Source organism: Halichoeres trimaculatus, unplaced genomic scaffold, assembly GCF_033239565.1.
Source record: "Halichoeres trimaculatus isolate MK-OKI-2021-1 unplaced genomic scaffold, fHalTri1.1 fHalTri1_scaffold_22, whole genome shotgun sequence".
Lineage (NCBI taxonomy): Eukaryota > Metazoa > Chordata > Actinopteri > Labriformes > Labridae > Halichoeres > Halichoeres trimaculatus.
In genome coordinates, this window is record NW_027437200.1 from 20353715 (window position 1) to 20370120 (window position 16406).

Below are 16406 nucleotides of genomic sequence, written 5' to 3' on the forward strand. Positions count from 1 at the left end.
GTTTCTCTCTGTAGGTTGGCTTCTTAAAGACACAGCACAGGTATGAAATAGTGTTCACTCTGCCTGAAGTCCCAGCTCTGGGGAAGGATGTCTGTCCAGCCCCGGTTCCAAGTCCACACCTACGAATCACTGACATCTCACCTGCACCAGAGGGTAAGACCAGGAGAGGAGAAGAGCATTCAGAAACAACCCAATCAGCTCTTTTAGACCTCATCATTTTCGTATCCCATGGATCAGGAAACCCCGAAATTCAAATTACTCCATTAGCTTAAGCTATGAAAACTTAAAATTTGTTATTAAGGTTCAATTTACTCAAATGTTTGAGTTTTCAGTGTTAAAACTGATGATTTCTGACTAGATTTAACTTTAACTGTTAAAGTAAGCACAACTTAAAATCATTAGTTTGTGACTAAATTTGAATTTGAATTTATTTAGGATTGCCCCTTGAGATGCAGCATCTCGTTTTCGAGGGGGTCCCAACAAAAAATACACACAGATACAAAAGTAACACATAAGCGTACATAACAATAATACACAAACACAAAATGTACATTACAGCAATACACAAAACACTGCTCTACAAGTTCCACAGCCCCCACACCCACTCCCTTCACTCCTCCCACCCCATCACCACTTCACAAAAAAAAAAAAAAAAAAAAATAATAATAATAATAATAATAATAATAATAATAATAATAATAATAAAAAATGAATAAATAAATAAATAAGCATATATATATATATATATATATATATATACATACATACACACATATATATATAAAATAAATAAATGGGTAAATAAGAAATAAATTAAAATAAAATAATAATAACAATAATAATAATAATAATAATAATAATGATACATTAATTAATTGATTAATTAAGTAATTAATGAGTAAATAATTAATGAGTAAATAAAATAAATCATCAAACTCAAAAACATGTGACTGTGTTTTGTAACCGTGAGTGAGGAGGGGATACAGTCGATATGAGACCCTGCTGAACTTCTGGAGGTGCAGCAGTGGCACAGGTTGTCTGTGCTGTACATGGTGTGGACTGTCTGTGTCAAAAATAAATAAATCTTTTTAGCATGTTAGTCCAGTCAAAAATTTCATTGATAAATGTATTAACCATTAGGCGCACAGCAAAAGTCAGTCAGTACAAGACCCTGTGCCATGGAGCACCGACCACCAGTCAGTGCTGTGGTGCACAGACAACCTGCGCCCCCTGAAGAACAATATTTCAATGAACAGCAGGGTCTCATATCTACTGCCTTCCCTCCTCACTCACTGTTACTTAAGTTATGAAATTAGAGCTGATTTTTGTTGTGACAGCGTTTGTAACCATGAGTGAGGACGGAACGCTGTGGATATGAGACCCAGCTGTTCTTTAAAATGTTATTTAATTTAGTTTTTCCAATCTGCTTCAATTTTTTTATTATTATTTACTTAATGACTCACGATTTTGTTTTGGTGCAAAAGCTCTGTTCTGGGATCTCCTTTGGCCTCAGTAAGGTGGGGAGAGGACAGTGCAGCACAAATCCTGGTTTTCCTCCCTAGCCTCCTACAGCCGACTCATTTAAAGAGACATGCACCATCGATCATCAACACTTGGCTCCAACCATCCCGATCTGCAGAGTTGGCAAACTCTGGCAATAATATTAGGAGATAATTAATCTTTCAACAGTATTTGAACAAGTCACAACCTTTGCATAATTTATATTTTGAGATTAGTTCTGAGTTCTTGAGCAGTTAGTGAGTAGGGCTGGGACGATATGCTATTCTCGTCATTCGATTCTTTTACGATATTTGGGGTGCCGATTCTATTTAAGTTGCAATTCTTGGATCTTTATGACTTTTAATTTACTTTTTTAACACCAGACCATGTGAAAAAGTTGAATGATGATGACAATGTCTACAAACTTCAGAGTCAGAGAGAAACATTTCGCCCTCTGCTGGAGAAGAGTGGTAACTTCTTTCCAATCTAGTTTATTAACAAAGACAGAAACAAAGAGTTTTTGAATTTGAAAAAAAAAAAATCTTTTTTTTTTGACAAAAGATACCAATTTTGATATTGTCTGACAAAAATTACCTCTCTAATAAAACTAATAAAACTAAAAAAACACTCAAATAATACAAACTCAGTTCAGTACGTCCCAATTTGTGTTTCAGAAAAATGTTTCTGAGGATTGATAAATTTTAAAATTGTTTCCTGTCTCTGTCTTTGCTTATAAATACACCTGGCATCCAGACTTGAATGTGCGTCTATTCCTGACTCTGACTCGCCGTTAAATCTGGTCATTCAGGCTAAAGGTGATCCTCGAGTGTTTCTGGGCGCCGGGCCAGCGTCGGGCCAGCGTCGGGCCTGTAACTGAAGCGGGTTACTGACCTTTACTCTGAGCTCAGCGTCACTCTCTTTATGAGTCGCTGAAATCTGAAGCTGTGTTTGTTTGTTCGCACATGGCGACTGTTTACTCATCAGTCAGCTTTTTATCCTGTTGTCATTTTCTCTGGACCGCAGGATTAAGTTCTGTTCCATATTTCAAAGAGTCACACAGAGAGACGTGTGTGTTTGTGTGTGTGTGTGTGTGTGGATACCAGTCAATAAAGAGGAAATGTAATCTCTCTTTGTGTATTTTCCCCTCCCTGTGCGTCCCAGGAGGCCTGAAGGTGACGTGTGAGTACATGGCGCAGCAGGAGGGCGTTCTGTGCGAGGAGGTGCTGCTGCTGAGCGAGACCAACGAGGACGTCTGTGTCAAGGTCAAAGTTCACGCCAGAGTCATGGGTGAGATTACTTTACAAATACATACGTGACACCGATCAGGTGTTTCTGTTTCCACGTACAGTTTAGATTGTAACACACTCTGGCTGGTTGATAACTTTCGCTCAGCTGGACGTGTGATCCCGTACGGACGTAAACATTATTTTAACTATAGGTTTGTTTTCACTCGCAGAAGTGTGAAACTTTGAGAAAAGTTCATCAACGTGATTTTAACACCTCAGCTTTCATAGGAGGGTGTTCAAGCAAATTATGTTGTTTAAGAGCATCGCAGGCCAACAGACTGGTATGCAGACAATATAGCAGCAAAAATGCACACATGCACACAGTCACGTTCTCCCAAGAACTTTACACGATACACCAGCAAGTTGTTTTTTCTTCTTCTTCTTTTTCTAATGCTATTTAATAAATACAGTAGATACAACAGTTAAAGTTTCAAGAAATCTAAAATCAGACTCCCCAGAGACTAGATAGCTGAATAACTTCTACATTTGTGATCACAGTACAACATTAAAGAGGGAGTATTGTACTTAAAGAGGGGGTACTCTGCTTTCCTAGACTCAAGGTTTCAATGTTTTTATTCACCATTTGTACATGTACCGACTTTTCTGGTCCTGATACCGATACCTGGGCTTTGGGTATCGCCTGATACTGATGCCAGTGTTAAATAATAACCCGCATGCCCTACTGTGGGATAAGAATAGAATAGAACTTTATTGTCATTGTAACAAGTAAAATGAAATTGAAGTCACAGCAGAAATCAAGAAAATAAAAGTAAGAAAGTGTAGAAAGTGCAAAAAGCTCCATAAGAAAATAGATGCTGACAGCTTGTCCATCATTGTCCAGTCAGCCAGTCTCCACCTCCACAGGGTCCAGGACTGAGCTTCTTCAGCAGTCTGTTCAGTCTCTGTCTCCTGGATCCTGTCTGTGTTAGCTCTGTTAGCCATGTCTGTGAATAGCATGATGCTACTCTGCCTTCTGGTATTCCCTCTGTTGCTGGGTTAGCACAGCTAGCTTGTCCATCTTATTGGAGATAGATCTTACGTTCCCAACAACGATGGATGGAAGGACAGGTCCATGTCGTCACTTCTTAGCTCACACCTGAGAACCAGCACGTCGTCCTCACCTCCTTCTCCTCACCTTGTGGGAAACATCCGGCCTTGCACCAGTTAGCATTGACATGCTACAGGCTGCAGACAGCTGGTTTCCCATCTAAACAATGCAGTTATGGTTACATGTAGGATCTCCAGACAAACACAGGAGCAAAAAATAGTAAAAATATCACTGAAGACAAAACCAGTTTGGTGTCCATGAACAACAAATGAGCCGTACAAAGTAATGATCCACTCCAAATACAAAGTTGACGAAAAAGAGACGAAAAAAATTACAAGAAACGGACAAAGAAGAGAGAGCTGCTGCAACAGGCAGCCATAGCCAACAGGGCGGGGCCTAGCAAATAAGATTGGTAATGTTTTTGGTGAAAGGCAAAAAATGAGTTTATGGAATCACTGAAGTTAATACAAAAATATACAACACCAGTGTTGAAGAAACTGTTGATGCTGATGTTTTTGGCGCCTGTAGCTGAATTCAAAGCTTGTTTTAATGCTGCACTAATGTTGTAGCTGTTAGCCTTGCATTTAAGGCCAGTTTAACCAGGATTTCTAGCATCCAGTTTCTCTTTTATTGCTCACTTACAGAGGAAATGGGTTACAGAGGAGTGACAGGACGGTCGAAATATGAGTGCAAGAGGTTTAAGGTTTCAGGGTTAAAGACATTGAGATGCTTGTTCCTGAAATATTTTGTTTTTTGAAAATTGTTACATAACAGGGTCTCTCATAAAGCCTCTTTAGTTTGTTTGTGTTTACACTGAGGGCTCACATAAACGAGTCCACCACATCATCTTTATGTGTGTGCTGCTGCCCCCTGCTGGTCACTCTGTTTCTGTGTCAGTCACTTCAGCAGCAATGTGAATTTTAACAGCAGCCCTAAATAAACACTAAGGTTTTTCTTTAAGCATGTTTTATATCATAAAACAGTTTGTTAAGGATTCTTAGATCCTAACTTTGCAGAGGTTTTTTTCGGTGACTCATGGGAGCATCATATCCTCTGTAAACGCTTATTTTCCTTCCTCACAGCAGCATTTTTTCCTCTCCTCTGTGACTAAAAATCTGTCTGAGGCTGAACTGAATTTGCATTTTGCTACAGCAGATGGTAAATTAGGTAAAGGGGGCGTTTGTGTTTCTCTATTTATGCCAGCTTTAATACGGCCCATGTGTGTGTTTGAGGATGAAGCGCAGTGAATCTGTGTCTATTTTTACTCCACAAAGCATGGCCTGAACATCTGTCCAGATGTGTGTGTGTGTGTGTGTGTGTTAGTGTGTGTGTGTGTTAGTGTGTAAATGTGCAAATGTGCCCTGGATGTAGACCACATGAGAGGATTAGCATCCCTCTCAGCAGACGTTAAGCTGGACTACAGCGTTTAGATCAGTGACTGAATGACTCCATTGTTGTGCTGTAGCGTGTTAGCATTGTTGCTAACACTGTGAGGGGTTTTTAAATCTAGGATGAAACAGATTAAAAGACACAACAATGTCTTCAGTAAGCAGTATGTGTTTGTGGAGGCACCACCTTCCCTGTTCGTCACAATAGAGGAGAAGGAATGGAGGGAAAAAAGGCTTCTTGCATTGGCCGGGAATCGAACCCGGGCCTCCCGCGTGGCAGGCGAGAATTCTACCACTGAACCACCAATGCTTGAGTATTTGGGTGAGGGGGGCCCTCAGATTTAACAGGAAACATATCCGGCACTTGCATTCAAAAGGTAAAGCTCACTGTGTTTCCTCTGGGCTGTGAAAAATGTGACCAAACAAGAGACTTCTGTTCTTCAGCTCAACGCGGGAGAGTCGTAACCATACATGCAGGCGGGGGAGGGGCAGCATGGGGAGGGGGACGGGGGCTCCTTCCTCTCAGTCAGGGTTTCCTCCCACGCTGTTCTCTCACAGTAAATAAGTAACTTCAACAGGTTTCGTTCATCTGAGCCTGAAAGTGGATCTTCATTTTTTCCACTCAGAGGTTGTTCAAAACATGTTGATCTTCTCCAGACCACACCCAGTCACACTCTGTACCAGGAGCTTAAAAAACAGAGACAGGGAAGAAAGGACCCAGAAGTGTGGACTAGTCTTTTTGTACATACAGTTTGATAGATTGCGATAAGAAGTCCATTTGTTTCTATCACATTTGTATTGCTTGCTATGGATTTAAATGATCTACTACCCAGATGAAAACGAGCGTGGGTTTCAGATGTCAATTCATTGCATTGAATGTTGTGATGAAGTCATATGAAGCTGTGCCTTGTTAAACTACTAATGCTGGTGGTGCTAGCTCTGCTGGTGTTAGTTACACTCTGCAAACTAACTTAGAATAGTTAACTTGTAGACTCTCTCGGAAAAAAGTTCTACATTTTGGGTCCAATCAACAAAGATCTCAAACAGCAAGCCCAAAATTGTGTCATTTTGCACCTGCAAAATGACACAATTTGAATGAGCATGAAATGCTTACTTCCAGCTGTCACCATGTTACAGTTTGGGGGACCACTGAGCAGAGTGGCCGTAAATGAAAAACTGAGTTTGAAGCCATGGAGGTGCAGAAATCAGACGATTGGGTCACGGGGCCATTGCACAGGAGGTAAGAGCTGTGTCCGATGCAGAGATGTTCACAAGTCTTTGGTCCCAAGTCCAACTCAAGTCCCAAGTCTTTGGACACAAGTCCAAGTCAAGTCTCAAGTCTTTGATCACAAGTCCAATTTAAGTTGCAAGTCTTTGGTCACAAGTCCAAGTGAAGTCTTTCTGTCAATGACCTGGAAACATTTGGGAGGTCATTCAGTGGCTGTGGTCCTTCAACTGAGCTGCCGACGAATGAAGAGGGAGGTTCATCTCCTGCGCTCTCTGGGGAGTCGTTGCATCCACGCCTCCTTCTCGCTGCTATGACCGCAGCCGCAGTTCCTGGATTGCGCGTGCAACTTGCTCATTTGACAGACGCAATCCCTGGTACACTCGGTTAGTAAATCAGTTTTGAGCGCACTATCAAGTTTGCACGTTTTTTCTACACGCAAATCTTCAGTAGATCAGGCCCTAAAACTGTTATTTGAGTGTTTTCTTACCTTCAGGCTAGCCAGTTAGTCAGAATTCAAAAAGCTGTTTACGACTTCCATATTTGTCACTTTGGACCGAATTATAGACGTGTCAAAAAGTTAGAGATGCTAGAGATTACATTTCTTAAAAAAATATATATATTAAAATGGAGAAACTGAGGGGAGATACTACCCTCTGCTGTTCAGAAGGGGTATTGCAATTCTTTTTTCCTCTCACCAAGTTGTGTTTTTGTTCATTTTTATGGATTTCCAACAATCTCCGGAGGAACCAAACACTTCCAGAGTCTGTCTCACAGCTTGATGGTGTTTAAAATTCTGTATTTAAGGGTTCAGAGGAATTATTTTTGTATTTCTGTGTCTCTAATCCAGATCGTCACCACGGCACACCCATGCTCCTGGAGGGAGTCCGCTGCATCGGGGTGGAGCTGGAGTACGACTCCGAACAGAGCGACTGGCAAGGATTTGACTGATACTCCTTCCACCTGATGCTCACACACATTAACACACATTAACACACACAAACCTGCCATCAAGAAACAAATCCTTTCACAATCATGCGCTCAAAAGTTCATGAATTAGAAAAGTGTTGTAATAAATGACTTTGTGCCACATACTGTACAGAATTCAATCAGCTGTGTGAGTCAGTGTTGAGTTTGGGTCGTTTTTACTTCACTGGGACATTTGCGTACAAAAACATTCCTCTGCTGTCATGTCACAACTGCAGCATCAGAATGAACCATTTGGTTCCTTTTTTTTTTTTTACATGTGCTTTCCTGACTTAACCTCCAGAGGGCAGCAGTGCTCTTTGAAGTAGTGCAGCTCTGGCTCATTTCACTGCCTCTGTCCTCATTATGTACAGGCTGAACTGACTTCATACAACATGGGTTTAAATGTTTGAGAGTACGCAAGGGCTCTTTTATTTTTGTATGTTATCTTAAAATATGAAGGAATAAAAACTTAAAAAGCCACTGAATTCTGACAAAACTGCAGAGCATGTAATGTGTCTGTTCTACCATAGGGGGGCACTGCAGACCAGCATATAAAACTCCTCTTCTCTGGCGGCTTCATTTGGACACAGTGGTTCAATGAGCTGGCATTTTCATGTGAAAAGGTCAAGCTTAATGAAATCTGTATGGAACATTTTGTGCGGTTCACATAGTTTATTTTTAATCCAGTTTAACCGAAACAGAGAACATTGGTTTGATACATCTTAATTCTTCTGTATATGGAAATAATCTGTTTATACTCTTCAAGGGAGCCTTTATTTTGTCACACAGTGAATGAACAAAGGTAACATTTCTTTTAATTAGGCTTTTTTGTTTCATCACATTCTTCAGGGGTATTCTACACTGCAAAAACTCAAATCTGCTGGTGTTTTGTCAATTTTTTTCACCAAATACCCTTTCGAATTGAACACTTTGTACAAAAAATAATTTTAAATAAAAAAAAAAGAATTCTTATAAAACTTCTATAAATTTATATCATGTTTCAGGTCTTACACTGCAAAAAATGTATAGTTCAAACATTTCGAGATATTAAAGAAAAATAAATAGATGAAATACTTGTAATGATAAAAGATATCTACGCTTACCATTTTCTTAAAAACTCTGATACAAGACCTATTAGTTATTTTCTCTTGTTATAAAAGCAAATTTCTTTACTATTATATAACACTTTCAGTACTGAAAACGTATTAATTGAGCCATAATTACTCCAAACATAATCAACATTGTATTTAAAAAAAATAATAGAATTTTTAAAAATTATAAATGAAAAGCCATCATTTCTTACAGTGAGTTAAGAAAATCCTCAAATTTAGTTAAAAAAAAGTTTCCTAAAATAAAAAATAATTCTGATTTCCTGAAACTAATCTGGCAGACTGTTTTTTTTCTGTTGAGCCCCTTTTTGTTGTTGTTGTTGTTGTTTTTCCTCTGATTCATTGTCGTAATTCCTATCACAGTATCTTATTCAATTTATACAAATTAACCAAATACACTTCTCTCCCATTAAAATTCAACGTCATCAGTACACTTTTAATATCCTTATCCATCTAAAAAGGGAGCTTGGTTCTTTAGTTTTTATTATTATTATTTATTCTATTATTTATTTATTTTTTTACCCCACACAAGCAACTATTTTTTATTTGCTGCTAGGGATTTCTTGATATAAGCCATATGACTGACTGATGCTACTGATTAGATATTTTGACCTACAGTTTGGAGTTTTTGCAGTGTAAAATCTGAAATAAATAAGATAAAACCACATGTTCACAGTTCTGTGGATGGCCAAAATCTAAGACAATGACAGATTTTGTCTGTTTCTGTTTTCTATCTTTGATTAAAAAAGTGTTTTCAGATTTTTGACTGTTAAATCAGTAAAAACAAGACACATGAAGACGTTTTATGTTCATTTATCAATGAAGAGAATATTCCTCAGATTAATCCGTACTCTTGTTCTGAAGTGTTTTTTTCTGTTGCAGGATTCAGGGAGGTTTGATTTTTCTTCAAATTCATGAAGCCTTCAGAACACACACACACACAACACAAGTGCCTTTCATTGCCTGACTCTTTCTTTTTAACCATCTGCTGTTCTTCCTGCCATACACTGAACCAACACTGTACTCCTTCGTTTACATTCATGCTTACAAAGTGCCATGATGTGGCTCCTTCTGCCAGAGCTCTTTTTACGAACCCTGACGTCTCCTCTGCGTGAATCAACATTTTTATTTTCTGTTACATCCTGTTGAATCCATCAGCCTTAAAGGTAACTGATCAGTGAGTGTTTTCTCTCGGTGTAGTGCAGATTTAATCAGTGTTCGCCTGCGTGTAATAAAGGTTAAGTCTGTTTGTTCCTTCTTTGTGAAGCTTGGGTAGGTGACTGTTTCCAGAATGTAGTGGTTTATTTGTCCATCTGCTCCCTGTGTGTGCGCGGTTTGTACTTTTTAATGTCAAAAATGAATTAAAGTGTATGTTTGAGTCTCTGTGTCAGTTCTCTGTACGGACACTGGATGGCACTGCACATCGCCGCTTTGATATCACTTCTGTTACAAAATGTCTTTTCATGTGACCCAGTGGAGGTTATGAAAACATTATCGTTTAAGTAATGACATTAAAATTGAACATGACAGCTTACATTAAGGGTCGGCTTTCACCTTAAGACCTCTCTACTGCTCGGGTTACAGAGACACAACCGACTGTGAAATTCTGGATTTTGGACACAACATGATGAGGGAACACTCCTTAAGATAAAAATACCAGCTCCAGAAAAGCTGGATATACAATTTTTCCGGTTCAACAATTATTAAACAACTGTAAGACAAATTTATTTACCTTATTAATGATACAGTTTTTTTTAATAAAGTTATGACAGCTTAGTTCTTTTGATTTTTTCTAAAGACAGAAAAAGAGTTAAATAACAAGACTACTGTTTGACGACATTTATCACTGTTATATACTAATTACTTTTTGCTGTAACTTTTAAATTAATTGTGAAAGTCAACTATGGTATTTCCTGAATCCTCTTTGGAAATAGTGTCTAAAGCAAATCAATGCAAATTTGGAGATAAAAAAATAAAATAAAACACTCCTCGTATTCCAGCTTCTTTTAGTTATTGACAAATTGTGCATTTTTGAGGGCTTTTGAATTCTTAGTTAAAGAATTATTTGAAAAACTGCAGCTAAAAGCAGGGATACATTAAGTATATGTCCTTAGAATTAAAAATATTTAGGCTACAAAGTGTACTGTAGCTATAAAAATGTCAGTGTTGCTAAAGAAAATGCAGCAAGTTACCAAACTAATGAAAACAAAACAGGGGTTGATTTGTGTTTGTTTTCCAAGCCAATGCAAGATTAATGAATATTATACATATATAACGTTTAAAAAGAAATCTCAATTGTTTCTATAAAAACAAGCCAATAACACCTCTTTCCCTCTGACTTTGAAAAGGCTAAAGGGTCAAATGTTTATTTTACTTCAACTGAAATATAAAAACACATAAGAGCTAAATGGGAGTTTAACTGGCTATCACTGTGTAGCCATTCAGACATTAAAAGTTTAGTTTACTTCAAACTGTGTGGCATTAAGGTCGTTTTTAGGCTCAAAATCGAATCCAAAAGGCCTCAGAGTATGATTGTTAGCTTGTTTATGGTACCAATCACCCCTAGCGTTAGCAAAAATCGATTCAAATATTCATAGCCTTAAATGTTTCGTTTATGTATCTGACAAAGCAAAGCTTAAAATATAAGTTAGTAGTAATTTAATGATACACATCAGGACTTTTTATTGGCTCGGTTTCAGCTTTCGTGTGACAAATATTTCATAATTGTCGCTGATGGAAAAGACAAACATATGAACTCTGAAGGAGGTCACGTGCCGGTTCGTCATCATTTTTTCAAATTCTAACGGTCAGATTTGATTTTCAACGAAATATGTCGACTGACTGTTTGAGGAGGGTAGGAAGTTATTTAAGTAGGACGAAAAGAGGAAAAATATAATTGATACCACCCGTTGAGGATATCCAAGTCCTGGAGCGAGCCCGAAGTCAATACAAAAACCCACACACACCCACACACACACACACACTCACACACTCTGCCACACACTTGCTGCTGCCGAATACACAAACAAATAACCACACTCCTATCGCGAGAACACTTGGAACGGCGCCAATAATTTCTTCTTCGACTCATTTTTTAATGTTGTACACTCCTAACGGTCGAGTTGTTGGATTATAGAAGATAATATTGAAATAATATTTCGTCGTTTTAAAATGTTTTAAAGGTTGTGTAAAATAGCTTTAATACCTAACTTGTTTATTTATCTACAACATTTTTGCTACAAAATAAAATATTCCACAATCTCATATCCCGGCAACGAAACAACTGATTCATTGTTAATAACAGTGACAGGCCTACTGGCTGTGATAGCGTTAGCAAGCTAGCAACAATTATTTCCTGTTGGTGATAAATATCGCTCTTATTTCACCTTTCCTTGGGGTTAAGAAAACAAAAATAATTTCGTTTTTATGACGGCGTATTCTTAAATTGTTAGTCCGAGCACTTATCTAAAATATTCATATTAAGGCTCCATGGTGCTCAAAAAGAAACGAACAAATTAGTTTGACCATAACCACGATGGAGTATCTTAATCAATTCAACCGGACGACTTGTCATATTTATACCAACGATTTGATTTTGTTAAAAACGAAACTTTGATAGTAACGTTATTAAAATAAATTACAGCTAAAATTGAATTATTTTAATTGATTCAGTAAATATAATTTCAAACACTTCAAACTCACATAACTAAGCTTAAAGTATTTTGTACAACTATTTGTTTGCAGCAAATAATATTAACTTTTGAATGGCTGCAAGAGGCCTAAGTTTTCTTTCAATTCTGACGAATTTTGGGTTTTGCAGGCACTTCCTTTGAATTGTATTCATTCAATGTATTCGCGTATATTTTGTTTAATTAAATGATAATATTCGCCCTGCTAGTACGTAATTATTTCAGTTGATCTCACCATTTATAAGGACAGAAAAGTGCGAAAGGGGGACTTGCAAATCAAATCTGTGTAGTGTTTACGGCCTTTTCATAAAGTTAGGCATTTTAATTAGGAGAGGGGTATAATAGCTTGTTAATTTTTTTTTTTTTACATTTACAGCACAAAACCTGTTAGTCTTTGTAGGTATTAATAATAAACGGGTATATGCGTAAAATTTGGCTGTTCATAACGTTCCTACTAATAGCATTTTCCATTTTTTTTCGCTGTTCTTTTACATTATTTCAAAATAAAAGCTCACCTGCAAACTGCCTCAGGTTTTTTTTTCTTTTCGTTTTGCGTATAGAGGAAAAAAGAAGCCGGGCCTGGCCTCAGTAAATCATAACAGCAGCAGCAGTACGACTCAAATAAGGAATAAAACACAGTTGCATTAGTTTGTTTTGATATCGTAAAAAACGCTGAGTGCTTTAGTTTCACTTTCAATTAAAGAGACACTCCTAACAGTTTCCTATGATATATGGAATACAGAAAGAGGTTGAATAAATGATGAATTACGTCTTTTTCTTTTCAGTTTTGTTTTATTATTAAAACTTTGGATGGCCAGCTTTACGCACTCGCCTGTTTTTCATTCCTGGACAGCTTTGTGCGCAGCTCGTGCTGGTTGTGTGAACTCTGAGTGGCCCGCTGCCCTCCCTCTGACCTCCAGGATTACTGTAATCTCTGTTGATTGATCTGATTGATCAGATTCATCTCCACGAGGCCGCAATCCAGGCACACGCGGGCCAGGGGTGGGTGGGTGGGAGGGGAGTAGGTGTAGAGGGTGGGGGTGGAGATGAGGCGGTCGGTGCGTGGTGCAAACAAACATTATTTTTCTCTGCCTCTCTTTGGCCTGTGGGCACGTGCAGACAGGGAGCATATCCGGCTTTTTACACACATCAGGATCATGTGCAGCAGAAATCTGCACTCATGGAGGGAGATGAGGATTTAGAGTGTTTCAGAAATGTGATTCTAATGAAGTATGGCTCAAAATTATGTGGACTCATTTAGATTTCATCATCCTTACACATAAAAAAAAAAACAAGAAAGGGCACAGCTTTATCTACCTCTTTTAAAGCTCAAATCAAATCCATCTCATCATGTTGTAAAAAATAGTGGAAGTATTTCAAAGTAAAAGTCTCTCCTGGAAGCAGAGAAATGGGATTCAAAAGAGGCAGAACTTGGTTATTGGTCTGTCCTACTGAGAAATTAATTAGAAAAACTAACATGACAGGAGCCATTAACGAGAAGTGATGGATGTGCAAAATTGAATTAGGTCCCCTGACGTGTGATCAAAGAGGAGGCTTACACTTCATACAGTAGAAGAAGAAGGAGAGGAAAGTCTTTTATGTTATAAAGAAGCCATTATGCACAGGAAATATTTCTGCAAGGGACTTTAGCCTGTTAGCATTATCTTTATCATATTTGTTAAAGCAGTGATTCCTGTTGTGCAACTACAATGAGCAGGCTGAAGCACAAACAACCAAAAACTATTTGTTTTAGCAACATTTTTATTCTCTTTTTGGGGTTTTTATCCTTTATTTTGTTTGCATTTTTTAGAATGATACACTAAATCATAACCCAGGATGTGTCTCAGATAAACAATGTGATTGTTTTTTGTCCCACTGACCCATAAAGAGTCATAAATAAAAGGCAGCCTCGAGTGGAATGACAGGGTCATATTCAAGAAAAGTGGAGTCAAAGTTCCTTTAAATGTTGCTGAATTTATATTCAAAGCTTGCCCATCACTATTTTTCATCTGCACCAATGTCTTGGGATAGAAATGTGAGCATAATTTTTTTCCTGCCTCTTTTGCTGTTCTTAAAGCCGTGCATCAGAATGCAATACAAGAGAAAATAGTCAAGTGTGTCTGCAAAAAAAAAAAAAAAAGGACACACTGGATATAATATTTTGCAGGGAAAAAAAAGAGCTGCAGAAAGTGTCCCTCAGTTGTTGCAGAAATAAAAAAAGGGAACCTGTTTTTTTAAACACCCACAGAATAAAATGAGGGAAATGTGCACATCACTGGAGACTCAAACGTGTTAAAAAAGAGATTTTTTGAGGTTTTGGGTGTGCATGAGTGGAGACAGAGGCTGAAAACACTGCAGAAGGTAGAGGAAGGGAAAGAGTGTGTGTGTGTAAGTGTGTGTGTGTGTGTGTGTGTGTCCCAGCACAGCAGCAGCAATCAGTCCCCCCTTGTCTCCTTGCTGAGTGCAGCGTGTGATTGACAGTTTCTATTCTTCCTGTGTGAGATTAGAGATGCTGAAAGGAGTAACGAGCCGCGCCTAGAAGCTGTAATTACGGCCTCTGTAAGAAAAATAAAGAAAAAACACACACAGCTAAACTATAATTATATAATCTGCCTTTCTTTCTTTTTTTCCACAACAGTGTTTTCAGAGATGTATCACCTGTAAAGAGGACATTCCAGCCAGTGTTTCAGTCACAGCTAACGCTTAAATTATCTCACAATCACAACAAAACTACAGGCTGCAGCATCAACACCACGCTGCCGGGGGGAAAAAATGGGGACTGTTTACATACACAACAAATGTTCACAGTGGACGACTCCAGAAAGTGTTTACAGAGCATGTCAGCAGTGTTTGTTTACAGTTTGTCTCCACAGTGTACATTAACAGCGTACCATCAGTTCAATGTTTACAGTTTGCATCTATAGTGTATGTATACAGTGTATATTCATAGTATATCTCCACAGTGTACAATCATTTTACCATTTACATTTTATGTCAATAGTAGCCTATATATTTATATTGTACATTTACATTGTATACTAACAGTGTAATTTACAGAATATATATTTATGGTGTAGGATTACTGTGTTTATTCACATTAAATGACCATATAAAAATAAATACTAACCTTACCTCATGCTTTTGTTGCTGAGCTGAAATGTGGAATAGTACATTGGTGTCTTTACCCTTTCAAAGTAAAAGCCTTTTTCATTAAGACATAGTGGACAAATGATCAGAAACACTTGTTGAATCTTGTAGACTGCACTAAATTCAACTCTGATAAACATCAGGAAACAATTTCAGGTGTTATTCAGTAAATTTGGGCTTAGGTTGAGTGATTTCCTATTATAAAGGCTTGTTTGAACCATTTAAACTGTTATTTACTCATAACATTAAATCTACTGTAGAGAAACATATTTCAGTCAAGCACTTTTGGATCATTTTGGTGATATTTGAAATAGTTAATTTTAAAAATATAGGAAACCTTGTGGTTATTTTTAATAAGTATAGTATTTTAGACATATCATAGAAGTAGTGCAGCACATTTTGATGCAATTTTACATTCACCAGATGTTATTTTGTTATATATTTTTTTAACAGAATCTCAACCATTGTTTGTTTAAAAACTGACATTATGGACTTTAAATATCAAAATATCTAAAATAATTTACTAGGTGAGTGGTTAGATTTTGAAATGTTTTATGCACCTCAAAAATTAATATTTTAATAAATCTACAATGAAATAATAGAGGGTTTTCAAACACCTTAAGAATCTTATAGAGAGCAAAGAAGCATAAAAAATAAAATATATAAGGTGAAACTATTTAAAAATATATATTTATAAACCTTTACTTACAAAAGGTAAAATTTAGACCGTGTAATATCGACTTTTATAATACTGTTATTTTTTTAATTTTCTTTTTTAATATTTATTTATTTTTTTTTTTACCGTGTGATTTCCCGCGCCCACGTTAAACAGCGCATACAAAGCCAAAAAGCCCCCTCACAGTGTTCCGGTGCAGCGGGGAAGCCCGGGCAGTTTTTTGTGTTTGTCTTTTTCCAACCATCGTGTCATGTCTCCACCGCTCTGCTCTGCGGCTCCGCTCATCCTCTTATCAAAACGTGCCCCTAACAACCGACCAATCAGCAACGAGCCTGTACGTATACAGGAAATGACGTGTGGGTGTTCCTG

General features: G+C 37.6%; 1 protein-coding gene across 1 annotated transcript in view; it reads left to right on the plus strand.

Moving 5' to 3' along the window:
* Positions 1–9907, plus strand: part of adisspb (adipose secreted signaling protein b) — a 42163-nt gene extending 32256 nt beyond the window's left edge. Inside the window, exons 4-6 of the mRNA XM_074698882.1 lie at positions 15–153; positions 2662–2787; positions 7298–9907. Coding sequence (XP_074554983.1) covers positions 15–153; positions 2662–2787; positions 7298–7398 — 366 coding nt within the window. The 3' untranslated portion in view covers positions 7399–9907. The remainder of the gene's footprint in view (positions 1–14; positions 154–2661; positions 2788–7297) is intronic.
* The last annotated feature ends 6499 nt before the right edge of the window (positions 9908–16406 follow it).